General features: G+C 49.8%; 1 protein-coding gene across 1 annotated transcript in view; it reads right to left on the reverse strand.

Annotated features, from left to right (window-relative positions):
• LOC142259007 (uncharacterized) overlaps positions 1–23,939 on the reverse strand; it is a 244,029-nt gene that overhangs the window by 185,164 nt on the left and 34,926 nt on the right. The window contains exons 8-12 of the mRNA XM_075331545.1: positions 22,510–23,311; positions 3,168–3,275; positions 2,963–3,086; positions 2,782–2,879; positions 2,494–2,584 (exon numbers count right to left, since the gene is read on the reverse strand). Of these exons, the coding sequence (XP_075187660.1) occupies positions 2,494–2,584; positions 2,782–2,879; positions 2,963–3,086; positions 3,168–3,275; positions 22,510–23,311 (1,223 nt within the window). The remainder of the gene's footprint in view (positions 1–2,493; positions 2,585–2,781; positions 2,880–2,962; positions 3,087–3,167; positions 3,276–22,509; positions 23,312–23,939) is intronic.

The raw sequence follows: 23,939 nt of genomic DNA on the forward strand, positions 1-23,939 counted from the left end.
CCCGCTGCTGTGTCTGTTGAAGCAATCACTGCATAATTTCAAAGAGGAAGATTTGAGTGCCCAGCATGTGGCTATGGAGCCAGATTTCCCAGTGGGTGATACTACTCAGCCCAGCCAATTTTCTGAGGCAACATTGGGTGATGAGGAGGAAGAGGACTTGTTTTTCTGTGCTACCGACGTGATTCCCAATGCTACTGAGGGAACTCTCAACCCCAGCATTATGTCTGTCCAACATGGATGGGCTGGAGAGGAGGAGGAGTAGATGAGTCAACATGAGGAGAGGATGGGTATTGTTCCTCCTTTTTGGGACACAGAACATTTGCCTGTTTGCAGCTTGACCCACATGGCACAGTTCATGTGCAAAGGCCACTTTCGCTAGTGATCACACCCGCCCCAGTTGTGCGTGCGTCACGGGCAAATCGCTGCCCATGGCGAACAATATTGCTAGTACGCGTCACAGGCACATACCTTCCTAACGATGTCGCTGTGGCCGGCGAACAAACTCTTTTCTAAGGGAGGTTCGTGCGGCGTCACAGTGACGTTACACAGCGGGCCACCAATAGAAGCGGAGGGGCGGAGAGCAGCCGCATTAACGTCACTCCCACCTCGTTGCCGGAGGACGCAGGAACGCTGTTGTTCGTCGTTCTCGGGTGTCACACGTAGCGATGTGTGCTGCCTCAGGAACAACGAACAACCTGCGTCCAAAATGAGCAACGATATTTGGGAATTGAACTACGTGTCAACAATCAACAATTTTTGCCGTTTTTCGTATTGTTAGCGGTCGCTCAGAGGTGTCAAACGCAACGACGTCACTAACGATGCCGGATGTGCGTCACAAATTCCATGACCCCAGCGATATCATGTTAGCGATGTTGTTGCGTGTAAAGCAGCCTTTAGTGTCTGTCGCAAGACCCTCACATGATACACATTTTATCCTACATCCTAGATTGGCCACCATTCTGAAACTAAGGTACAAAGAGAAATTTCCTTCTCTCCTTTTGGAGTCACCAGAGGGTTGCACAATGGAAGCCTTCAGGGGAGTCATTGTAGATCAGTTGTCCTCTGCCTTTGACACAGTGGACCACTCCCTCCTATTACACATTCTGTCATCTCTGGGCATCACAGACTTGGCCCTATCTTGGATCTCTTCATAACTAACCAACCGAACTTTCAGTGTCTCCCACCATTTCCTCATCTTGCCCTCTGTCGGTGTCCCCCAAGGTTCAGTTCTTGGACCCCTGCTGTTCTCCATCTACACCTTCGGCCTGGGACAGCTCATAGAGTTACACGGCTTTCGATATGATCTCTATGCCGATGATACGCAGATCTACCTCTATGAACCTGACATCACCTCCTTACTAACCAGAATCCCACAATGTCTGTCTGCTATTTCATCCTTTTTCCCTGCTCGATTTCTAAAGCTTAACATGAATAAAACAGAATTCATTATCTTTTCTCCTCCTCACTCAACCCATCTAACAAGCCTATCCATCAAAGTTGATGGCTGCTCACTCTCCCAAGTCTCACAAGCTTGTTGCCTCGGAGTAACCCTCGACTCAGCTCTATCCTTCAAGCCACACATCCAAGCCCTCTTTACCTCATGCTGACTATAACTCAAAAATATTTCCTTAATCAAGAATCATCAAAAACATTAGTGCATGCCCTCATCATCTCCTGCATCGACTACTGCAACCTCCTGCTTTCTAGACTCCCTTCCAACACTCTTGCACCCCTTTAATCTATCCTAAACTCAACGGCCCGATTAATCCACCTCTCCCCTCGTAATGCCCCAGCCTCTCCTCTCTGCCATTCCCTTCACTCGCTTCCCATTGCCGAAAGACTCCAGTTCAAAACACTAACCATGATATACAAAGCCATTCACAACCTGTGTCCTCCTTACATCTGTGCCTTAGTCGCCCGGTACCTACCTGCATGCAACCTCAGATACGCACAAGATCTCCTTCTCTTCTCCCCTCTTATCTCCTTTTCCCACAATTGCATACAAGATTTCTCCCGCACCTCCCTCATACTCTGGAATGCTCTACCCCAGCATATCAGACTCTCGCCTACCATGGAGCGCTTCAAAAGGAACCTGAAGACCCACCTCTTCTGACAAGCCTACAATAATCCTCAATCCAGTACACCACTGCGCAACCAGCTCTACCCTCACCTACTGTATCCTCACCCATTCCCTGTAGACTGTGAGCCCTCGCGGGCAGGGTCCTCTCTCCTCCTCTACCAGTCTGTTTTTTAATGTTCATGATTGTTGTACTTGTTTTTTATGTATACTCTTTTCACTTGTAAAGCACCATGGAATAAATAGCGTTATAGTAATAAAAAATAAATAATTTATGTATGATATAGCCAAGATGATTGTTTATAAAATGAAGGTCGTCTCCCGTTCAAGGTGATGGTGAGATATGGAGAATGAAAGTCAAAAGATCAAAACATTGTTATCCTTTTACTCGTCGGTTTAGAGAGACCACTACTCACCTGCACTGTCATCTGTAGGAATCTCCTCTTTACTCCGCTCATCACCCCTCACATATATCTCTGTAGTATTAATATGAGTCAGATCTTCATCCTGAAACAAGTATTGTAAAAGTCACAGACAAATGGAGAAGTCCCATCTATGATCAGCTCTAATCCTGCCATCTCCACCGCTCTCATTACACAAGTATAACACATATAATACTGGAGGATAAAACAAGACTGAGCACAAGACCTTCACAGCCGTCTACACATCATAGGGAGATTTCATGGCCCCTTCTCTCCATCTACCTGATGATCCTGAGGAACATCGGGGTCTTCTTGTTTACAGTCCTGTGGGAGAAGAGGACGGGGACATCTCTCTGGTGTTGTCCTCTTACTGGATAGAACTGGAGGAGACACATACAGGGACTGAATTCATTCCTTACATACAGATAATTATAGGCCGTGTGTATTTAGTCCTGTCTATTACCTGGTGATGTGAGGGGCTGGGGACCCTCCATCATGCCGTCCTTGTACAGATCTTTGTGTCCTTCTAAATACTCCCACTCCTCCATGGAGAAATAGACGGTGACGTCCTGACACCTTATAGGAACCTGACACATACAATGATACCGTCACCCCCGATCCCTTCATAGCGTTACTGTATAATGTCCCAGCATTCCCAGCAGTGTCACCTCTCCAGTCAGCAGCTCAATCATCTTGTAGGTGAGTTCTAGGATCTTCTGCTCATTGATGTCCTCATGTATCGGGGGGTGAGGTGGAGGCCCCATGATTGGGCTCAGGGGTCTTCCCCATCCCTCAGACACAGGGGCCTGACAGCGCTCACTAGAGGTCTTCTTCACTACTGTGTAATCCTGGTTATGGAGAGACACAGTAATAAATCTCACTACAGACATTTCCAGAGTCCTCACCTCCCCAGTTCTGTCCATCTGTTATTCCCATAGATAAGAATGATGTAATGTGACGTCATCAGAATCTCTCACCTCTCCAGTAAGCCGGAAGAGGATCTCTAGGGTGAGGTGTAATATCCTCTCCGCCATCTTGTCCCTGTCCATATCCATCCTTCACGGGGAAATCAGGAGGATTCTCTTATATAGAAGTTCTCCACTGAGAGGATCCGATATTGTAGGGACCTGAATGGGGAGAAGATGACGATGTAACATCAGAAAGAATCCGCTGTAATAATACAATTACTGGAGAGAATAAGGGGAAACATATAATGAGAACATTCTGGGGAACATTATATTGTGTGGGGAAGAAAGGGGCCAAAGACTGAGGGCAGAAAGGGGCCGAGGACCGAGGGCAGAAAGGGGCCGAGGGCAGAAAAGGGCCGAGGACAGAGGGCAGAAAGGGGCCGAGGACCGAGGGCAGAAAAGGGCCGAGGACCGAGGGCAGAAAGGGGCCGAGGGCAGAAAAGGGCCGAGGACAGAGGGCAGAAAGGGGCCGAGGACCGAGGGCAGAAAAGGGCCGAGGACCGAGGGCAGAAAGGGGCCGAGGACCGAGGGCAGAAAGGGGCCGAGGACCGAGGGCAGAAAGGGGCCGAGGACCGAGGGCAGAAAGGGGCCGAGGACCGAGGGCAGAAAGGGGCCAGGGACCGAGGGTAGAAAGGGGCCGAGGACTGAGGGCAGAAAGGGGCCAGGAACCGAGGGTAGAAAGGGGCCGAGGACTGAAGGCAGACGGGTTTCCTCACTTCCGGCCTCTCATAGTTTGGGCGACTGAATCTATCAGAGGAAAAGGAACAAAAACCTCACAAATCATAGAAATAAGTGAGAGAAAAACTCCAAGAAAGTCTCAGCGCTGAAGGGGTTAAGGTCACTTGTGACCAATAATGGGGAATTTCCACACACCTCCACCTGCAAAGCCGCTGTCACAAGTGACAGTCATGTGGTTTCTGGCTATAAGAGGTCACAGTGTCTGGCTGCGCAGAATGCTCCCTGACTTTCCATTGTTCCTGCTGTCAGTATTAATTTCCTGCTGGATTTCTCTCCCCCTTTTGGACCCAGCAGGAGCTCGCCTTACACCAGATCATCAGCATTGTCTGGGTGCTTAAATACCCGATACTTCCTTGGACTGATGCTGGTGATATTTTTAGTTCATTCAAGCCTTGGTTGTAAGCAGGTGGCTTGTACTCCTCTGTGGTATTGCTGCTGAACTTCTACCTGTGTCCCTTGTAGATAAGTAGTTCATGCATTTTCCTGTGTCCTCCTTGTGTAGTCTTTAGTGTTTAGTGGGGTTGATGAAGAGCTCATCCCACCCTTTCCCTATTTAGGGCCCCGCAGTAGTTATAGCTAGGGTCAGGTATCCGGCTCGGCGCAGAGGTGAGGAACCTCTCTATGGTGGTGAGGACCTAGGGCCCAGCAGTAGATATAGCTAGGGTCAGGTATCCGGCTCGGGGCAGAGGTGCGGAACCTATCTATGGTGGTGAGGGCCCAGGGACCAGCAGTAGTTATAGCTAGGGTCAGGTATCCGGCTCGGGGCAGAGGTGAGGAACCTATCTATGGTGGTGAGGGCCCAGGGACCAGCAGTAGATATAGCTAGGGTCAGGTATCCGGCTCGGGGCAGAGGTGAGGAACCTATCTATGGTGGTGAGGGACCAGGGACCAGCAGTAGTTATAGCTAGGGTCAGGTATCCGGCTCGGGGCAGAGGTGAGGAACCTATCTATGGTGGTGAGGGCCCAGGGACCAGCAGTAGTTATAGCTAGGGTCAGGTATCCGGCTCGGGGCAGAGGTGAGGAACCTATCTATGGTGGTGAGGGCCCAGGGACCAGCAGTAGATATAGCTAGGGTCAGGTATCCGGCTCGGGGCAGAGGTGCGGAACCTATCTATGGTGGTGAGGACCCAGGGACCAGCAGTAGTTATAGCTAGGGTCAGGTATCCGGCTCGGGGCAGAGGTGAGGAACCTATCTATGGTGGTGAGGGCCCAGGGACCAGCAGTAGTTATAGCTAGGGTCAGGTATCCGGCTCGGCGCAGAGGTGAGGAACCTATCTATGGTGAGGACCCAGGGACCAGCAGTAGTTATAGCTAGGGTCAGGTATCCGGCTCGGGGCAGAGGTGAGGAACCTATCTATGGTGGTGAGGGCCCAGGGACCAGCAGTAGATATAGCTAGGGTCAGGTATCCGGCTCGGGGCAGAGGTGAGGAACCTATCTATGGTGGTGAGGGCCCAGGACCAGCAGTAGTTATAGCTAGGGTCAGGTATCCGGCTCGGGGCAGAGGTGCGGAACCTATCTATGGTGGTGAGGGCCCAGGGACCAGCAGTAGTTATAGCTAGGGTCAGGTATCCGGCTCGGGGCAGAGGTGAGGAACCTATCTATGGTGGTGAGGGCCCAGGGACCAGCAGTAGTTATAGCTAGGGTCAGGTATCCGGCTCGGGGCAGAGGTGAGGAACCTATCTATGGTGGTGAGGGCCCAGGGACCAGCAGTAGTTATAGCTAGGGTCAGGTATCCGGCTCGGGGCAGAGGTGAGGAACCTATCTATGGTGGTGAGGGCCCAGGGACCAGCAGTAGTTATAGCTAGGGTCAGGTATCCGGCTCGGGGCAGAGGTGAGGAACCTATCTATGGTGGTGAGGGCCCAGGGACCAGCAGTAGTTATAGCTAGGGTCAGGTATCCGGCTCGGGGCAGAGGTGAGGAACCTATCTATGGTGGTGAGGGCCCAGGGACCAGCAGTAGTTATAGCTAGGGTCAGGTATCCGGCTCGGGGCAGAGGTGAGGAACCTATCTATGGTGGTGAGGACCCAGGGACCAGCAGTAGTTATAGCTAGGGTCAGGTATACGGCTCGGGGCAGAGGTGAGGAACCTATCTATGGTGGTGAGGGCCCAGGGACCAGCAGTAGTTATAGCTAGGGTCAGGTATCCGGCTCGGGGCAGAGGTGCGGAACCTATCTATGGTGGTGAGGACCCAGGGAGCAGCAGTAGTTATAGCTAGGGTCAGGTATCCGGCTCGGGGCAGAGGTGCGGAACCTCTCTATGGTGGTGAGGACCCAGGGAGCAGCAGTAGTTATAGCTAGGGTCAGGTATCCGGCTCGGGGCAGAGGTGAGGAACCTATCTATGGTGGTGAGGGCCCAGGGACCAGCAGTAGTTATAGCTAGGGTCAGGTATCCGGCTCGGGGCAGAGGTGAGGAACCTATCTATGGTGGTGAGGACCCAGGGACCAGCAGTAGTTATAGCTAGGGTCAGGTATCCGGCTCGGGGCAGAGGTGCGGAACCTATGGTGGTGAGGACCCAGGCACCAGCAGTAGTTATAGCTAGGGTCAGGTATCCGGCTCGGGGCAGAGGTGAGGAACCTATCTATGGTGGTGAGGGCCCAGGGACCAGCAGTAGTTATAGCTAGGGTCAGGTATCCGGCTCGGGGCAGAGGTGAGGAACCTATCTATGGTGGTGAGGGCCCAGGGACCAGCAGTAGTTATAGCTAGGGTCAGGTATCCGGCTCGGGGCAGAGGTGAGGAACCTATCTATGGTGGTGAGGACCCAGGGACCAGCAGTAGTTATAGCTAGGGTCAGGTATCCGGCTCGGGGCAGAGGTGAGGAACCTATCTATGGTGGTGAGGACCCAGGGACCAGCAGTAGTTATAGCTAGGGTCAGGTATCCGGCTCGGGGCAGAGGTGAGGAACCTATCTATGGTGGTGAGGACCCAGGGACCAGCAGTAGTTATAGCTAGGGTCAGGTATCCGGCTCGGGGCAGAGGTGAGGAACCTATCTATGGTGGTGAGGACCCAGGGACCAGCAGTAGTTATAGCTAGGGTCAGGTATCTGGCTCGGGGCAGAGGTGAGGAACCTATCTATGGTGGTGAGGACCCAGGGACCAGCAGTAGTTATAGCTAGGGTCAGGTATCCGGCTCGGGGCAGAGGTGAGGAACCTATCTATGGTGGTGAGGACCCAGGGACCAGCAGTAGTTATAGCTAGGGTCAGGTATCCGGCTCGGGGCAGAGGTGCGGCACCTATCTATGGTGGTGAGGGCCCAGGGACCAGCAGTAGTTATAGCTAGGGTCAGGTATCCGGCTCGGGGCAGAGGTGAGGAACCTATCTATGGTGGTGAGGGCCCAGGGACCAGCAGTAGTTATAGCTAGGGTCAGGTATCCGGCTCGGGGCAGAGGTGAGGAACCTATCTATGGTGGTGAGGGCCCAGGGACCAGCAGTAGTTATAGCTAGGGTCAGGTATCCGGCTCGGGGCAGAGGTGAGGAACCTATCTATGGTGGTGAGGACCCAGGGACCAGCAGTAGTTATAGCTAGGGTCAGGTATCCGGCTCGGGGCAGAGGTGCGGCACCTATCTATGGTGGTGAGGGCCCAGGGACCAGCAGTAGTTATAGCTAGGGTCAGGTATCCGGCTCGGGGCAGAGGTGAGGAACCTATCTATGGTGGTGAGGGCCCAGGGACCAGCAGTAGTTATAGCTAGGGTCAGGTATCCGGCTCGGCGCAGAGGTGAGGAACCTATCTATGGTGGTGAGGACCCAGGGACCAGCGGTAGTTATATCTAGGGTCAGGTATCCGGCTCGGGGCAGAGGTGCGGAACCTATCTATGGTGGTGAGGGCCCAGGGACCAGCAGTAGTTATAGCTAGGGTCAGGTATCCGGCTCGGCGCAGAGGTGAGGAACCTATCTATGGTGGTGAGGACCCAGGGACCAGCAGTAGTTATAGCTAGGGTCAGGTATCCGGCTCGGGGCAGAGGTGAGGAACCTATCTATGGTGGTGAGGGCCCAGGGACCAGCAGTAGTTATAGCTAGGGTCAGGTATCCGGCTCGGGGCAGAGGTGCGGAACCTATCTATGGTGGTGAGGACCCAGGGACCAGCAGTAGTTATAGCTAGGGTCAGGTATCCGGCTCGGGGCAGAGGTGCGGAACCTATCTATGGTGGTGAGGGCCCAGGGACCAGCAGTAGTTATAGCTAGGGTCAGGTATCCGGCTCGGCGCAGAGGTGCGGAACCTATCTATAGTGGTGAGGGCCCAGGGACCAGCAGTAGGTTTAGTCTAGTTTAGTTTCCCTAGACACAGGGTTTCCGTTACCTTCCTTTTTGCTGTTCGCTTGCTGCTTCCCAACCCCCGCATCTAGAGTAACAGCCGCACAGTATACATGTGGCTGCTCTGTGCTTCCAGGACCTGTGATGATGTCACATGGAGGGGAGGAGTCAGGGTCACATGGTCAGCTCCTCAGTAGTGATGGGTAAAATGCGGTTTTTTGGTGAGCCGGGTCTTTTGGCTCCGAAAACGTCTCTTCATTTCCTATTACCTTTGGCTTTAAATTTGAAGCCAAATTCTGGTCTGTTTTAACCCATGATTGTACCTTTTAGTAAAAATCTACATGTGACAATTTATGACATAAAACAGAATAGTTTCCAGAATAACCAGATTTTATATTATTTGCTGTAAAAACTTTAACAAACACAAAATGAACATGCAAAATAGCAACAAGATCCTAATCCTCAGCGCCACATTGTAGAGCCCCATTCACACGTGGCGAGTTCGCTGTGGGCTGTGTCTGCTGCAAACAGTCTGCAGCAAATCTGCAGCGTCAGATGTGGCCTCTGCATCCAGGCGGATTGAGAGAAGGAATCTGCTGCGGATTTCCCCCGTCCATTTACTGCAATGAATGTGGCATATCGGATACTCTGCACATAGTGACGCTGCTGAAGCCAGTTTCACACCTCACGTCACATTCTGAAGTTTTCCATGAAGTGAGAATGTGTTTTGGATAAAGCCATTGCCGCTGTTGGCTTCTGTAAATGCCATGGAATTTCCACGCTGATGATCTGCAGAAACTCCGCTGCAAATCCACAAAGTGTGAAGGCGCCGAAAAGTGTCTCTAGGGCCCATTGGATAAACTAAGTGCCATAGCCTGGATGGACGGATGCAGTTTATTTCCTCTGTTATTAGCTGTTTTGGAAAAGACTGTTTTTTGGTGTCCCATCAAGGACCAATGTCTTCTGCCATCACTAATATAATGTCATTAAAGGGGTTGGGTCACATGGGCAAGTGCCATTAATTGAAGAGAACTTTTTATAATAGGTATATTCTCCATATACTTATTTTAAAAATTCTGCTTCAATCCTGCTGGTATTCCATAAAAACCTATGGAACTGTTTACATGGGTTTCCATGGAAGTTGTCCTGTGCCGGAGCCCTATTCAGCAAAAGACACACAGGATGCGACCATGTTGTCGGCCAGCGCTCGCTGACTGACCGCATGGACCATGCAGCACCCGTTGTGGGCCGGGCGGTGACAGCACGGAGCTGTGCGATCGGTCCCCGGAGGGCAATCACGAAGTTCTGTGCGCATGTCATGTGTGCGCACAGAACTGCCTCCGGCCCCGCCCCCTGAGGCAGGGGCATAAGAGAAAATGCAGCGCTGGATCATTTGTTCTCTTCCATTCAAGTGAATGGGAGAGAACAAGGGACGCACATTTCCATCCGCTGTTTCTCCCTCGCTCAGCGAGGATTTACAAGCTGGCGGGAAATAACTAGAATCAGGCGAAATCCAGATGTCAGTGCTCCTTTAATAAAGTGCCTGACTGCCTGACTGCTGCTTGTCACAGATTGGAGGGGGCGGGGCTGTGAGTCAGTGCTATGTGCGGCAGCAGGAGGAGCATTCTCAGTCTCCTGGATAAGATCAGAGGGACTACTGCCGGGAGGGAGGGGCCGGGAGGGGCGGGGCAAAAGGGGAGAGGCGGGGCAAGAGGGGAGGGGTGGGGCAAGAGGGGACTGACTGTGGAACGGAACTGGCAAAGAGCCGTTTAAATTTCAATTGGCCCCTGCCAGGAGCCGACTCATATGATTCACTATGAAGAGCCGGCTCGTTCAGGAACTACCCATCACTAATGGACAGACATGGAGCAGATATCCTGGAAATCCAGGGATGAGCAGTGAAGTCTGAGGGGACAGTAGCCACAGCTGTTTCTAGATTGTTCCTGAACTATTTACCCCGGCCACAGTAAGCGAGGGTCACTGAGCTTGTGAGGGGCAGTAAAGTCTGAGGGGGCCGGGAAGTGCATAGTATAAGCACAATATCATAGTGTGACACAAGAGCAGAGTTTGGAGTTTTCCTTACAAGTTTCCCATTGTTTTTTTGCTTTTATCTGTACGGTTCATCCCCATTTAATAGCTGCTGCATGGACAATGCTACCAGGTGTGTGTCTTGTCAGATGTATGCCTGCCTTGAGCAGCCGTTGGAGGGTGAATATGTCTGCACTCGATGTCAGCGTGTTACATATTTGGAAGCCCAGGTAACTGATCTAAATATGCCGCTCACAGCACTCAGGAGCATTGCAAACCTGGAGAGGAGTTTAGAGCTCACTGAGCGGCTCTGGCTGGGGCCAGTGCTATGGAGGAGGGTGGAGGTGGGGAAGGTCAGGACCCAGAGGTAGGTAGCTGGGTAACAGAAGAGGAGGTAGGGGGAAAAGTGTCAGGGAGCCCAGTCCTGATCTGGCACAACCTAGTAAATATGCCTGTGTGGCTGATCTTAGGAATGAAGGGACATGACTAGGCTCACTACAGCAGGCCATTGCTCCTAGCAACCAGGAAAATGGCTGCTGTAGGAAGGAGGGAAATAGGAGAGCAGCAAAGGCTAGACAGATGTTGGTGGTAGGGGACTCTATAATTAGGCGGACAGACAGGGTCATCTGTCACTGAGACCGTGAATGCCGAAGAGTGAATTGTCTGCCGGGTGCTCGGGTTCGTCATATTGCGGATCGGGTAGACAGATTGCTGGGTGGGGCTGGGGAAAACTCAGCGGTCATAGTGCATATTGGTACTAATGACAAAGTTAGAGACAGGTGGAAGGTCCTTAATGATTACAGGTAACCAGGAGAGAAGCTGAAGTACAGGACCTGGAAGGTGGTGTTTTCAGAAATACTAACGGTGCCACGAGCATCACTAGAAAGACAACGAGAGCTTAGGGAGATAGATACATGGCTTAGAAATGGAGGAGCTTTTAAACTAGGATCTGGGGGAGGGAGGGTAGTGGAGCAAATAAGGGGATAGATAGAGCAGATAGAGACAGTGAGACAGTAGGGGTCAATGAAGGATTGGGGGGTCTGGGACATGCAAGGAAAGTAGGGAGGCTAGGGATAAGGAATGTGTTAATAGTATTAAATGTCTACTGGCAAATGCAAGAAGTCTTGCAAACAAAATGAATGAATTGGAGACTCTTATGTCATCCATGGATTATGATGTGGTGGGCATTGTTAAAGAATGAAGCCGGCGTCACACGGTACGATCTATCGTTTGATCGCACGAGCGATCGTACCCGCCCCTGTCGTTTGTGCGTCATGGGCAATTAGTTGCCCGTGGTGCACAAAATCGTTAACCCCCTGTCACACGCACTTACCTCCCAGACGACGTCGCTGTGGGCGGCGAACATCCTCTTCCTGAAGGGGGAGGGACGTTCGGCGTCACAGCGACGTCACACAGCAGCCGGCCAATAGAAGTGGAGGGGCAGAGATGAGCGGGACGTAACATCCCGCCCACCTCCTTCCTTCCACATTGCCGGCGGGATGCAGGTAAGCTGTGTTCGTCGTTCCCGGGGTGTCACACGGAGCGACATGTGCTGCCTCGGGAACGATGAACAACCGGAGCACAGAAGGAGGACCGACATTTTGAAAATGAGTGACGTGTCAACGAGCAACGATAAGGTGAGTATTTTTGCTCGTTCACAGTCGCTCGTAGCTGTCACACGCTACGATATATCAAACGATGCTGGATATGCGTCAAAAACTCCGTTACCCCACCGACATATCGCCCGATATATCGTACCGTGTGACGCCAGCTTGAATCTGGTTTACAAGATCAGATTATGATTATTATTATTAATATTATTTGCTACACCTAACATAGAATAACATCTGGACAGATGTGAAGGCCATAGTCAGTGTAATGTACCTTTATATATAAAATGATATATTAGGTACTGGTACATTTTACAATGTACCAGTCCTTATCTCTAAGAGTGTCCCCTGATACACATGGCTCTGCATGATCCATTTGAATCAGGTGGTCTTTATTTTACATGATATTCCAAATTAACCAATGAGTATAAATGATAAACAAGAGTATAACCAATTATTATGTAATAGTGTTGGGATTGACCAATGAATGTTGGGGTGCATTGACTTATATGTTAGAGCTTTTCAATAAATGACCCCCTGGGCACTTGCTCAGATGGGGAACCACATGACTGTCATCTGTTATTGCTGACTTCTTCCCGCTGGCGAAGCATTCATTTTGCACGTGGCTTAGCTGATTGCCATAACAGTTTTTGGTGGTGAATTGTGGCCTCACAATATCGCCCCCCCCCCCTCCCCACGGGAACAGGACTAGATGTAGGGCAAACCATGATAAGTAACCCTTTGTGTTACTGACTGCCTCCTGTGCCATCCTTGTGGTTTGGGGTGTGCCGTGCAGGCATCCTGCTGCCTAGTACCCAATGAGTGTTGCTTTATATGTGCTATTGTCTGTAGGCGTATGAGTCTGTGAGTGTCTGTAATAAGTGTGGCGCCCCTGAGTTGTCAGGTGCCACAGGGTATTGCATCCAGTAACAGGTGCAGCACTAACCTCGGATTCCTGGAAGACCAATGCTGGTAAAAACCAAACAACAGCAACCAAACACACAAAACCATGCCCTTGTCCCCAGACTGGGTAACAAGCTAGAGGCGGACCTGATGGATAGCCACCTGTAGCTGGGGCTCGTCCAAACCCGCTAGTCAGAAACCAGGGAAAGGGGAGGGGCTAGAGTGTGCAGTAGGCAGTTGACAGTAGGTCTGAGGATAACATGCAGACAGACAGCAAATGTGGAGTGACTGATTGGGCAAAAAGGAGTACGGTCGCTGGGAGAGTACGGGGAGTACTTACAGGACCAGGCACCGGTGGGGTGCAGAGCCCTAGTTCAGAAAGACGCTTCAAGCTCATCTAATAAATATGCCCGGTGAGGGAATCATCACGGTTCCTCACCAACGTTAGTGTCCGGAGCACAGCAGCTAACAGGGAACCAAGGGAGCTGAGGCGGAGGCCCAACTCATGAGTGGTTAAATCTGCCTGCTATACGGGCCAAGACTGAGAGACCAGGAGGGGAGCCCCAAAACGCTTCAGGCTACAGGGACCCACCAACTACAGACGGGTGCAAGGAAGTACAGCTCACCAGGTCACAAAACCGGCACTGGGACAAAAGGAATCCTGAGGCCCAGTTTGGTGCCGACCAGCACCAGTCGAGCTGTAGCTCACAAAACCCGTGAGTAAAAGACAAGTTAAACCACAGCTCTTGTGTGGCCTGAGTTCTTCTCTTACCTGTTTCACCTGTTGCCCTCATACTACACTCCCATCATTGTCCCCTGGGGCTCAGCCCTACTTGCAGAGGGCCATTACATCTAAGCTGCTAAATACCACCAGCCCCAGCAATGAGAGACTGCAGCGGTGACTTTCCTCACCTAGCCGCATACTGCAAGTGGCATCACAAAAAAAAAAACATTCTTTTATCTTCATTTTAAACCCCTTTTTAATCAACCCCCAGGGTCACGGAACCAGGCATTGGCCAGACTCGTGACATATCCCTGTAATACTGGGCCTGGGACCAAGTACCCCATAGCCCTGGGGTGGGTCATAAGCTTCTTACGAGGGAGGCTGAGAATAGTGGCCCAGTATAGAGGGGTCCAACCGTGAGGAAGTTAGGGCCCCTGCGATTCTGCGAGCTGACCCATGTGAGGCGCCTCCGGCCAGGGACTGTTACATGTTTGTTTTTGTCTATACCTAGGGACACCCGCCGAGATTGATGAGTATAGCCGTTGAAACTGAGGGTCTGAAACTCTAACATTCATGTGCAAAGACCTACCCGGACCCTGGCACGATTTGATAGACCAGGTCTGTCGCTCTTTGAGCTTGATAGACATACTCGGAGGAGACTGAGGTGAGTATAAGATCTAGATACGCATCACTATAGGCAGGGAACGGTCGTACACCATTTGAGGCTTCCGTTCAGAAGGGACGGAGCTGCTGGGTACGAGCCAGGGACTTTGTGGTTTCTGTGTGTGGTAACCTTATAACTTTGTGTGATTGTAAAAACATTGCAATGAGTGTACTTGAAGACTGATTGCAATGTCCGTAACTGACTTTTTGACTGACTGGCAGTTTTGCTGACAGGTTGTGATTTCTTGTATGTGTGTATGTGGATGACCTGCCATTTGTGATGAGCACTGTCGGTTTGGTGAGAACACCGGTATGTTGTGTGTCTTTGTAAAGATGCTCTCACATCCTGGCTACTGACACTGACTGTCCCAGCCTCATGTCTGACAGCTGCCAAATTTGTGACTTTGAAGCACTGAACGCTGCAGATTTTTACAGCAAGACACTGTCTCATCTCCGTGCAAGCAGACGCTGGACGTCCTCCAACTAAACCTTTCTCATCTTGCAATGTCCTGCTCTTGCTCACATTCTCAGAGAATCTGACATATTATTTATAGCACATTGCGTGGACTTCATTGTGCCTGTACTACACGACACTGATCAGCCTCTCACTAACACGGCAATTAATCCGCAGAAACTATATCACGCACCCTGATACGCTGCTTGTTATAGTGTTCTCTTTAGTTCTTTTTGCTGCTCTTTTGGTGTTACGCATGGAATATCGTACATACCTCTTGTGTGAGCGCTGTTTATAATCACTATCTTTACTCTGCTGTAAGTGCGAGTCCTTTTTTTTGCCATTTTTGCAAAAAGTGTACCGTCCCTTTAAGACATTGAACTTTGAATTTATGGGCTAAAAATTGTGATACAGGTCTATTTGGACACCCTGATAACATTCCCAGGGTATGATTAGCAGCTCATAGGGTTTTGGTTGTTCTGGTCCTCTCATTAGCTCCCTTTTGCTACCATCTTTGATTAATTCAGTACCTAACATCCCTCCTGATTGGGCACTGGTTATAGTCATTATCTGCCCTACAATATTTACCTGCTTTCTGTGCCATAGAAAAAAACGTTAAGTGATTTAAGGGTTTTCCAGTGTAGCGTGCTGTACAGACGCTCATGTGGAAAACCAAGGGGGGAGAAGGGCCCCATATTATTATATTACCTACTCTGTGATACTGGGATCCCAATTCTAGATATTAAGTTACTGCAGTAAAGTAGAGTGGCTGCTGGTGTGCCATAGACGTGAGGTACCGGCAATGTAGTCACTCTTGAGTGGCTGCTCGTGTGCCACAGACGTGAGGTACCGGCAGTGCAGTCACTCTTGAGTGGCTGCTGGTGTGCCACAAAAGCGTGGTACCGGCAGTGCAATCACTCAAGTGGCAACTCGTGGGCCCCAGACGTGGGGTATCACGTAGTAGCCACTATTTACCTTGCGCAGTGTCGAGTGGTGTGGTGCAAGGTAAGGTCCTACCCTTGAAAGCAACATGGATGCAAAGACATAGTTCTCTGTAATTGTTATCATTGTCGTGTGGTTGTTGTCATTCCGAGTTGTTGCAAGGATAAGAACTACACAGAGTAGATCCTCATCCAGTGAGGATGAGGATGTGGAGATATGGACTCCTGCAATTGATGTTGTACAACACATAAAAGGCGCAGAAGCTATCAAAGGCTGTAGACCAAATTGGGAAAAGGTGAATGCAGGTATGAATGGAACACTGGATGAACAAATGTGGCGCCCCTGACCTGGTCAGGCACCACTGAGTACTGCACCCAAGTCGGGTCAGTACAATACAGGTAATCCTGATGGCTGATAAGCGTGTGGACACACGGAACACTAGTAACTAGGAACACACACACAGCTAGAGGGGACCCCTGAGCAGACTCAGGGAGGGGGCGGGGCCCTCGCCTCCCAGCTAGTGGTGGGTGGCGTCACTGGGAACAAGGGAGTTGTGCAGAGGCAGCCAAAGGAGAAGGAAGTGGAGGAGTCGCGTCTGGAGGGCAGAGCAGTGAGCAGGGCCCTTACAGACACTGCACCGTTCGTGGCTGCTGGCGGGGGAGAAAGGGCTACCTGGTAGTGCCGCCCGAAAACTACCTGAGGCCGGAGTGCAGAGAGGTGGCCGAGTACGGGGACTGCCAGTAGACCCTGCCCGCACGGGGTTACAGGTCCCCAGAGCAGGGGCCCATTCAGTTGGCCTGCTAAACCTGCAGGTGGGGAGCACTCCATGCCCTTCACCAAACCAACACAGTCCGGAGCCACGTAGCAACGAGAGGGCCCATAAGTGGAAGAAGGCAGCAGCCAGAAACACTTGGTCCAGGCTACAGACAAAGGGCCAAAAAGGGGAGAACTGGCAGAAGCAGCTTCCCTGGGTGAGCCCCACACGACTTCAGGTCGGGGCCACCTCAAACAAAGAGGGCTAGGAAGGCGAGCTAGCAGCCACCCCGACGTCAGCCAAAGGGATACCCGGTTCCCCTCCTGGTTCATCACAGCATCGCCCCAGATACCTCACTCTTCTAACAACAAACAGTGAGTAAAACCCTGAAAGACATTACTGCTGTGTGTGTGGATTACTCTGCGACTTGCTGCACTATACACCTACACCGGGCCCTGGGGCCAGCCTCACTCTCGGGAGGCCACCACATCTGACTGCACCTACCATCAGCCCCAGGTGTCCCTTAAACTGCAGTGGCGGTCGTCCTGACCGCAATACCGAGAGTGGCGTCATGAATTTCCCATTGAAGTTAACCTACCTGTTATCCAGCACTGTGGCGTCCCCGAACAGGATCAGCGCTCCTGGGGCGTCACACAAACATGGCAGGATTTCCTGACTAAATGTAAAGGATGGCTAGAGGACCATAATAAGTTTGACCAGGCCATAATGTGGTATGAAGTAGTCCAAGAAATGACTAGGACTGAACATAAGCAGAGGCGTATCTGGGGGGGGCTGGTGTGGTATCTGCCCCGGGGGCGCAACAGTCAGTGGGGTACTGTCGGGCTGCCTGATGCGGCTGTGTGAAAGTCTGCCCGGGGGCTGCGTTTGCGGCCCCGTAGTGGGAGACGGCCATTCTCTAAGCGCAGCTGTCACACTGACAACCACACTCGTAGAAAGTGCAGCGCGCGGCTCCCAGTACTCAATTGTCCTTGTATCTGTCAGATGCGAGGACAATTGAAGCGGTGATCGCTAGTGCTGACTTACGGGTCAGAGCGACGGCTGTTATGTGATCAGGTCAGCTTATCACATTGCGGACCCGGAAGTCAGGGCCGCAGCGCGGAGGTGAAAGAGAACGCTGATAAGTGTTCCCGTGGAGCTGTGAAGACAAGAAAGAGGGTGGGGGAGGGAACTATCTGTGGACAGAATATGGTGGGAAGAGAGGATGGGGAGGGGGAAGAATCTTGGGACACAGTATAAAGAGAGAGGTGATGCATGGGGAGAGGGAGGATGAGGGGTGATGCATGGGGAGAAAGAGAATGATGGGTGATGCATGGGGAGAGAGAAGATGAGGGGTGATGCATGGGGAGAAAGATGAGGGGTGATGCATGGGGAGAGAGAAAATGAGGGGTGATATATGAGGAGAGAGAGTGTGAGGGGTGATGTATGGGGAGAGAGAGAGAGGGTGACGGGTGATGTATGGGGAGAGAGAGGATGAGGGGTGATGCATGGGGAGAGAGAGGATGTGGAGCAAACTGGAAAGACGTTTGGAGGACACAGAATACACAGGGCACCGTATAAAGACTGGGCAGTATAAGGGGACATGGTGTAAAGGACAGTGTGAAGAGTGTGCTCAGTATGGAAAGAAGTGGGCAGTGTGGAGGGCATGTACCATAAGAGGGAGAGTGTGTGGGTCATTTTTTGTGCAGAGAACACAGTGAGGGGCCATTATTTATTCTGGGGCACAGCATAGGGCAGATATTTTTAAGTAAAAGTATTATCATTCTGCTATATTTAGGGGCATCGTGTCGGGATGTGCTGCAGAAGATCGGAGAAGATGGAAATCTGCAGAAACGAGATGTGAATGTGAAAAGTAATCATGGCGTCAGGATAAGATAAAGAATAGAAAGAAACAACTCAGAGACAATCATCTATAACGTACCTGAATGTAAATGTTTATTTGTGATACTGACTATGTCTCATCATTAGGCCTCGGTCCCACTTGCGCATTGCTTCTAAAGCCCGCTTTACACGCTACAAGATATCTTACGATGTGTCAGTGGGGTCACGTCGTAGGTGACGCACATCCGGCATCGTAAAGTATGTTGTAGCGTGTGACAGCGATGTGCAATTGCGATTGAACGAAAAACCGTTCATCACATGCACGTCATTCATTCCTGACGAATTGAACGTCAAGTTGTTCATCGTACCCGGGGTAGTACACATCGCAGCGTGTGACACCCCGGGAACGATGAACTGCAGCTTACCTGCGTCCTGCAGCTCCCGGCTGGCAATGCGGAAGGAAGGAGGTGGGCGGTATGTTTACATCCCGCTCATCTCCGCCCTTCCGCTTCTATTGGCCGGCTGCCGTGTGACGTCGCTGTGACGCCGAACGTCCCTCCCACTCCAGGAAGTGGACGTTCGCCGCCCACATCGAGGTCGTATGGAAGGTAAGTATGTGTGACGGGGGTTAATCGTTTGTGCGGCACGTTCAACAAATTGAACGTGCCGCATATACGATGGGGGCGTTGCAATTCGCATACGATATCGTATGCGAAATTGCAACGTGTAAAGCAGGCTTTATGTGAGTGAAATGGGACCCCCACTGATCAGCTGTTCTTGGTGCAGGTGGCCGGAAATTCTTATTTCTGAATCTGCTCCGTCCTCTGATAAGTGTCCGCGGCCGGGTACTCCACATCCACCTCATTGATTTTAATAGTAGACTGCTGCCACTATCAGAAGACGGAGCAGATCCATAACTGAGCACTTCCGGCCATTACCGACACGGCACCTAGAACAGGCAAATGGCTGGGGAGCCAGGTGCCAGACGCCGACCAATCAGTCATTGGTGACCTATCCTAAGGAAAGGCCTTCAATGTTAAAGTAGTGGACTATCTCTTTAATAAAGTCTTGTGCCATGGGACAAGTTAAAGGTCACTATGTTTTATTTATGTTGTTAGGAGCATTAAAGGGGTTGTCCAAGTTTGTAATGAGTCTGCAGTCACTCCATGTGTTACTCTGTGACTGCAGCCTTCTAAGTTCTCATAGTGTGCACACTGACAGTTTCCCAGAGTCATATAGTCCGCTGCTGCATTAACAGAGAACTGTCAGTTAACAACACGTTCTGCAAACCTCTGGGATTTTCCAACACTTTTGCCACTGGATTGTCCACCGGCTGTGACACCTCTGTGACATCCCCTTACTATTTTTGTGTGAAATGCCTACAGCTCTGCCTCAACTCCAGAGGTTCTGAGGCAAAATCATCACATATAAACAACAGAGAAAGACAGGCATGAAGAATATATATTTACATATGTACCACCCCTGTGTCAGCAGCCGGGCTGCTCGGATCCGGATCCACGGTGGCTCGAGGGTTCTCCGGACCCGGGTGTCGTGCGGCCACTCGAGTAAAAGGGGGTGTATTTACAGGGGATGATGTGGAAAGTTTGTGATGCCACCCACGGTGTGTGGTAAGGGGGAATACCACCACTGCTGATGGGAGTATCCGGTGGCGATGGAGTGGGCAGCCAGGTGTTTAACCCCTCCGTGGGTAGGGGGGAATGCCCCGGGACTCGGTGAAGGCGACAGGAGGGTGCCGTTGGGGGATAAGGGTCACTTGCGTACTCACTCAGTCTAATAACGCTGACACCGACAACTGTAGTAAACCAAAGTTCTGGACACCGCTGCCGCTGGGAGGGAGCACGCCTGGATCCCGTGCTTGTTGGTGTTGCCTGTTAGTCTGTGACCTTTGCCTTGGCACCTTTGTCTTCTAGTTGGTCCCTTTAGTGTAGAACTAATCGGGTCCCGCTCACCAGTATGGCTAACTGGGTGAGCTCGCTCTCAAGGTTCACGCTTGGGATTTTCTTGATCGTGTAGTGGAAAGTTCTAGCCCCCTCGTTGTGCTAGTACCCCGATTTTGGAGTGGGTGGAGAACGGATCTTAAAGGCTCCGTCCTCGTCGGGTAAATTGTCAAGACGCCTGAAGCTACTCCCTGACCTAGGGTCACGTACCTCACCGTGCCCTGGCCCCTGCCCGGAGATGGCACAAGGCCGCCGGCTGTCCTCCTTGACAGTCCGTGCCCCTTGTCACGATCCCCTGCGAGCAGGGTTCCAGCTCCTACCAGGTCCAGACCAACGTCTGTCACCTATTAGTCTCAAGGAGCCGTGCTCCTAACCTCTCCTCTCGAGAGTCACTCCACAACTGAACTGCTCCTGACACTGCTGATCCCCCCCTTAACCAACCCCCCAAGTGGGCGACCCTATTCCACTCAGGCCGTCCACTGGTGTGTCTGGTGGGTGTGGTGCAGAGTGTGCCTAAGATTTTGATTAGCTTGTTCTTGGCAACACCAAAGGTTAGGGATCGGTAACCAAGGAGGTGGATACTGCACAGAAGGGCAGATTGCACAGTACCCGGTGACGTCCTGATAGGCCTGGGCATCACATTCCCCCTTGGTTAAGCGTAGCTCATCCCCGACCTACAGGACATCAGAGGTTTATTTTTTTTTTTTCAATTGGAAGAAAAAAGGGTAAAACATTTACTTACAAATACATCCCACATTAGGGAGGCTGGTTACTTAAATGTTACTAAACTTTATTAAGAGTTCATCTCCCAACGGTGGAACGCTACCAGTTTCAGTAGTAGCGGGGACTCAACCTGCTCCGTTGCAGCCCCTTCCTGCGACAGTCCAGTCCCAATGTCCCGGATCCCAATAACCCGCCACCCAAACAACCTGACCTCTGGTTACCTGTCCACGGGTCCATGACCAGGTTAAGGTCCCAGGTGTTGTGTTAGATGACTCTGGTTGGCACAGGAGGTGCAACTATGTACAATACACAAGTTCGTGTTGATCACGCCAGTCCTGTGAAAATGGTCCATTTTTACTATCTATCTATCTATATATATATATATATATATATATATATATATATATATATAAACAAAGTCCATGTACCGGGTGTACACACTGTAAAGAATCTGGTTGCAAATTAGGTAACTTCTGCATTAATTTAAACCCTGATTGACTATGCACTTGTTCACTAACCTTTTCTATATGGAAAATAACAAACTGTGAAAAACAATAAACGAAAATACCAATACCTAACAGTTCTATGGCATCGTTAAACCACTGGTATTTTTCAACATTCTTAAACTACCGGGTCCCGTAGCCACGCCTCTTTACGGCCACGTACTACCAAGCTCTAAGCACGAGACACTGCTCTCTCAAATAATCCAGCACGGTCACATATTTTTTTAAGGTTTTACTGAACTGGTTAAGAAGGATGCTGCAGAGCTGGGGTCGTAGAGCTCACTCTTTCACTGTGAGAGTGATCGCTGAGGGTTGTGGGATCTCACAACCTGGAAGTTCCTTTTGGGGGACATTAGGGACACTTCAAAAAGTTTGGCACTGCATTATATTTAAAAAATTCACTAATCTGCGGCTCTTCACTGTTTTAGTAAATAATAAAAGCAGCCACAGATTTGTTATAAGCACTATTTAAGGGGAAAGTCATCAAACACATTGCACTAGAAACTGGGGGATATTACCCCTGTAAGTGTCAGCAGCAGATCCCCCATAACAGTGCGTCATGACAACATTTTTGCTTCAATTTGTTTTCCCTATTTTTCTCCTTCAAAACCTAGGTATGTCTTATGGTCCGAAAAATATGATGAGTTTGTGATTGATTTGATTTGTGTGTGATTTTTCTGATGTCTAACAAGGTGTGATTTCTGAATAAAACATTTCCCACACTCTGAACATGAAAATGGCTTCTCCCCTGTGTGATTTTTCTGATGTCTAACAAGGTTTGATTTTTGAATAAAACATTTCCCACACTCTGAACATGAAAATGGCTTCTCCCCTGTGTGTTTTTTCTGATGTCTAACAAGGTCTGATTTCTGAATAAAACATTTCCCACACTCTGAACATGAAAATGGCTTCTCCCCTGTGTGTTTTTTCTGATGTTCAACAAGTTGTGATTTCTGAATAAAACATTTCCCACACTCTGAACATGAAAATGGCTTCTCCCCTGTGTGTTTTTTTCTGATGTCTAACAAGGTCTGATTTCTGAATAAAACATTTCCCACACTCTGAACATGAAAATGGCTTCTCCCCTGTGTGAGATCTTTGATGCAAAATAAGATCTGATTTCCAAATAAAATATTTCCCACATTCTGAACATGAAAATGGCTTCTCCCCTGTGTGATTTTTCTGATGTCCAACAAGGTGTGATTTCTGAATAAAACATTTCCCACACTCTGAACATGAAAATGGCTTCTCCCCTGTGTGTTTTTTCTGATGTCTAACAAGGTCTGATTTCTGAATAAAACATTTCCCACACTCTGAACATGAAAATGGCTTCTCCCCTGTGTGAGATCTTTGATGCCAAACAAAATCTGATTTCCGAATAAAACATTTCCCACACTCTGAACATGAAAATGGCTTCTCCCCTGTGTGATTTTTCTGATGTCTAACAAGGTGTGATTTCCAAATAAAACATTTCCCACACTCTGAACATGAAAATGGCTTCTCCCCTGTGTGTTTTTTTTGATGTCCAACAAGCTGTGATTTCCGAATAAAACATTTCCCACACTCTGAACATGAAAATGGCTTCTCCCCTGTGTGAATTTTCTGATGTTTAACAAGGTCTGATTTCCAAATAAAACCTTTCCCACATTCTGAACATGAAAATGGCTTCTCCCCTGTGTGAATTTTCTGATGTTTAACAAGGTCTGATTTCCGAATAAAACATTTCTTACACTCTGAACATGAAAATGGTTTCTCCCTTGTAGGAGCCGTTTCATGTTCCCCATCCCTTCTGTAACTTTTATTTTGCTTACAATTCTGTGATAATTCGGAATTTTGGACTTGTTTGAAAAGATCAGATGATAAAGCTTTCCAATGAAGGACTGGAGGTACATCTGGGACAGCAGCCTGCTCTTCATATGTATTATGTGTGATAGTTTGATCATCTGTTTTAAATTTTGAAGATATTAGATGTCCATCTGAACTCCTGATACAGTCATCGGCTATAAATAAACACAATGTTATTATTTTTTAATCATATAATTTCGAAAGTAGATTTAGTTTTTTAACCATAACATCAGAAATTAAATTAGGAAAAAAATTATTCTGAATTTGTTTTCCAATTTCAAGATCTAAGAGTTACATCTTCGTTCTCTGGAATGTGCTACAGTAAATAATCTGATTGATTGTTGCAATGTGACTGTAGGATAATGAGATAATGAGGGACAGGGGGCTCCTATACTTTCCCTCATGCTAGGAGACCTTAGCTATCCCTAACCTCTGGATTACCCCTGAACGTGGAAGGAAGGGGTAGGAGTAGGATGGAAATGCAAATTAAGAAGGTTGAACTAGATGGACCTAGGTCTTTTTTCAACCTTAGTAACTAT

The sequence above is a fragment of the Anomaloglossus baeobatrachus genome (genome assembly GCF_048569485.1).
Source record: "Anomaloglossus baeobatrachus isolate aAnoBae1 chromosome 5 unlocalized genomic scaffold, aAnoBae1.hap1 SUPER_5_unloc_21, whole genome shotgun sequence".
NCBI classification, from domain to species: Eukaryota; Metazoa; Chordata; class Amphibia; order Anura; family Aromobatidae; genus Anomaloglossus; species Anomaloglossus baeobatrachus.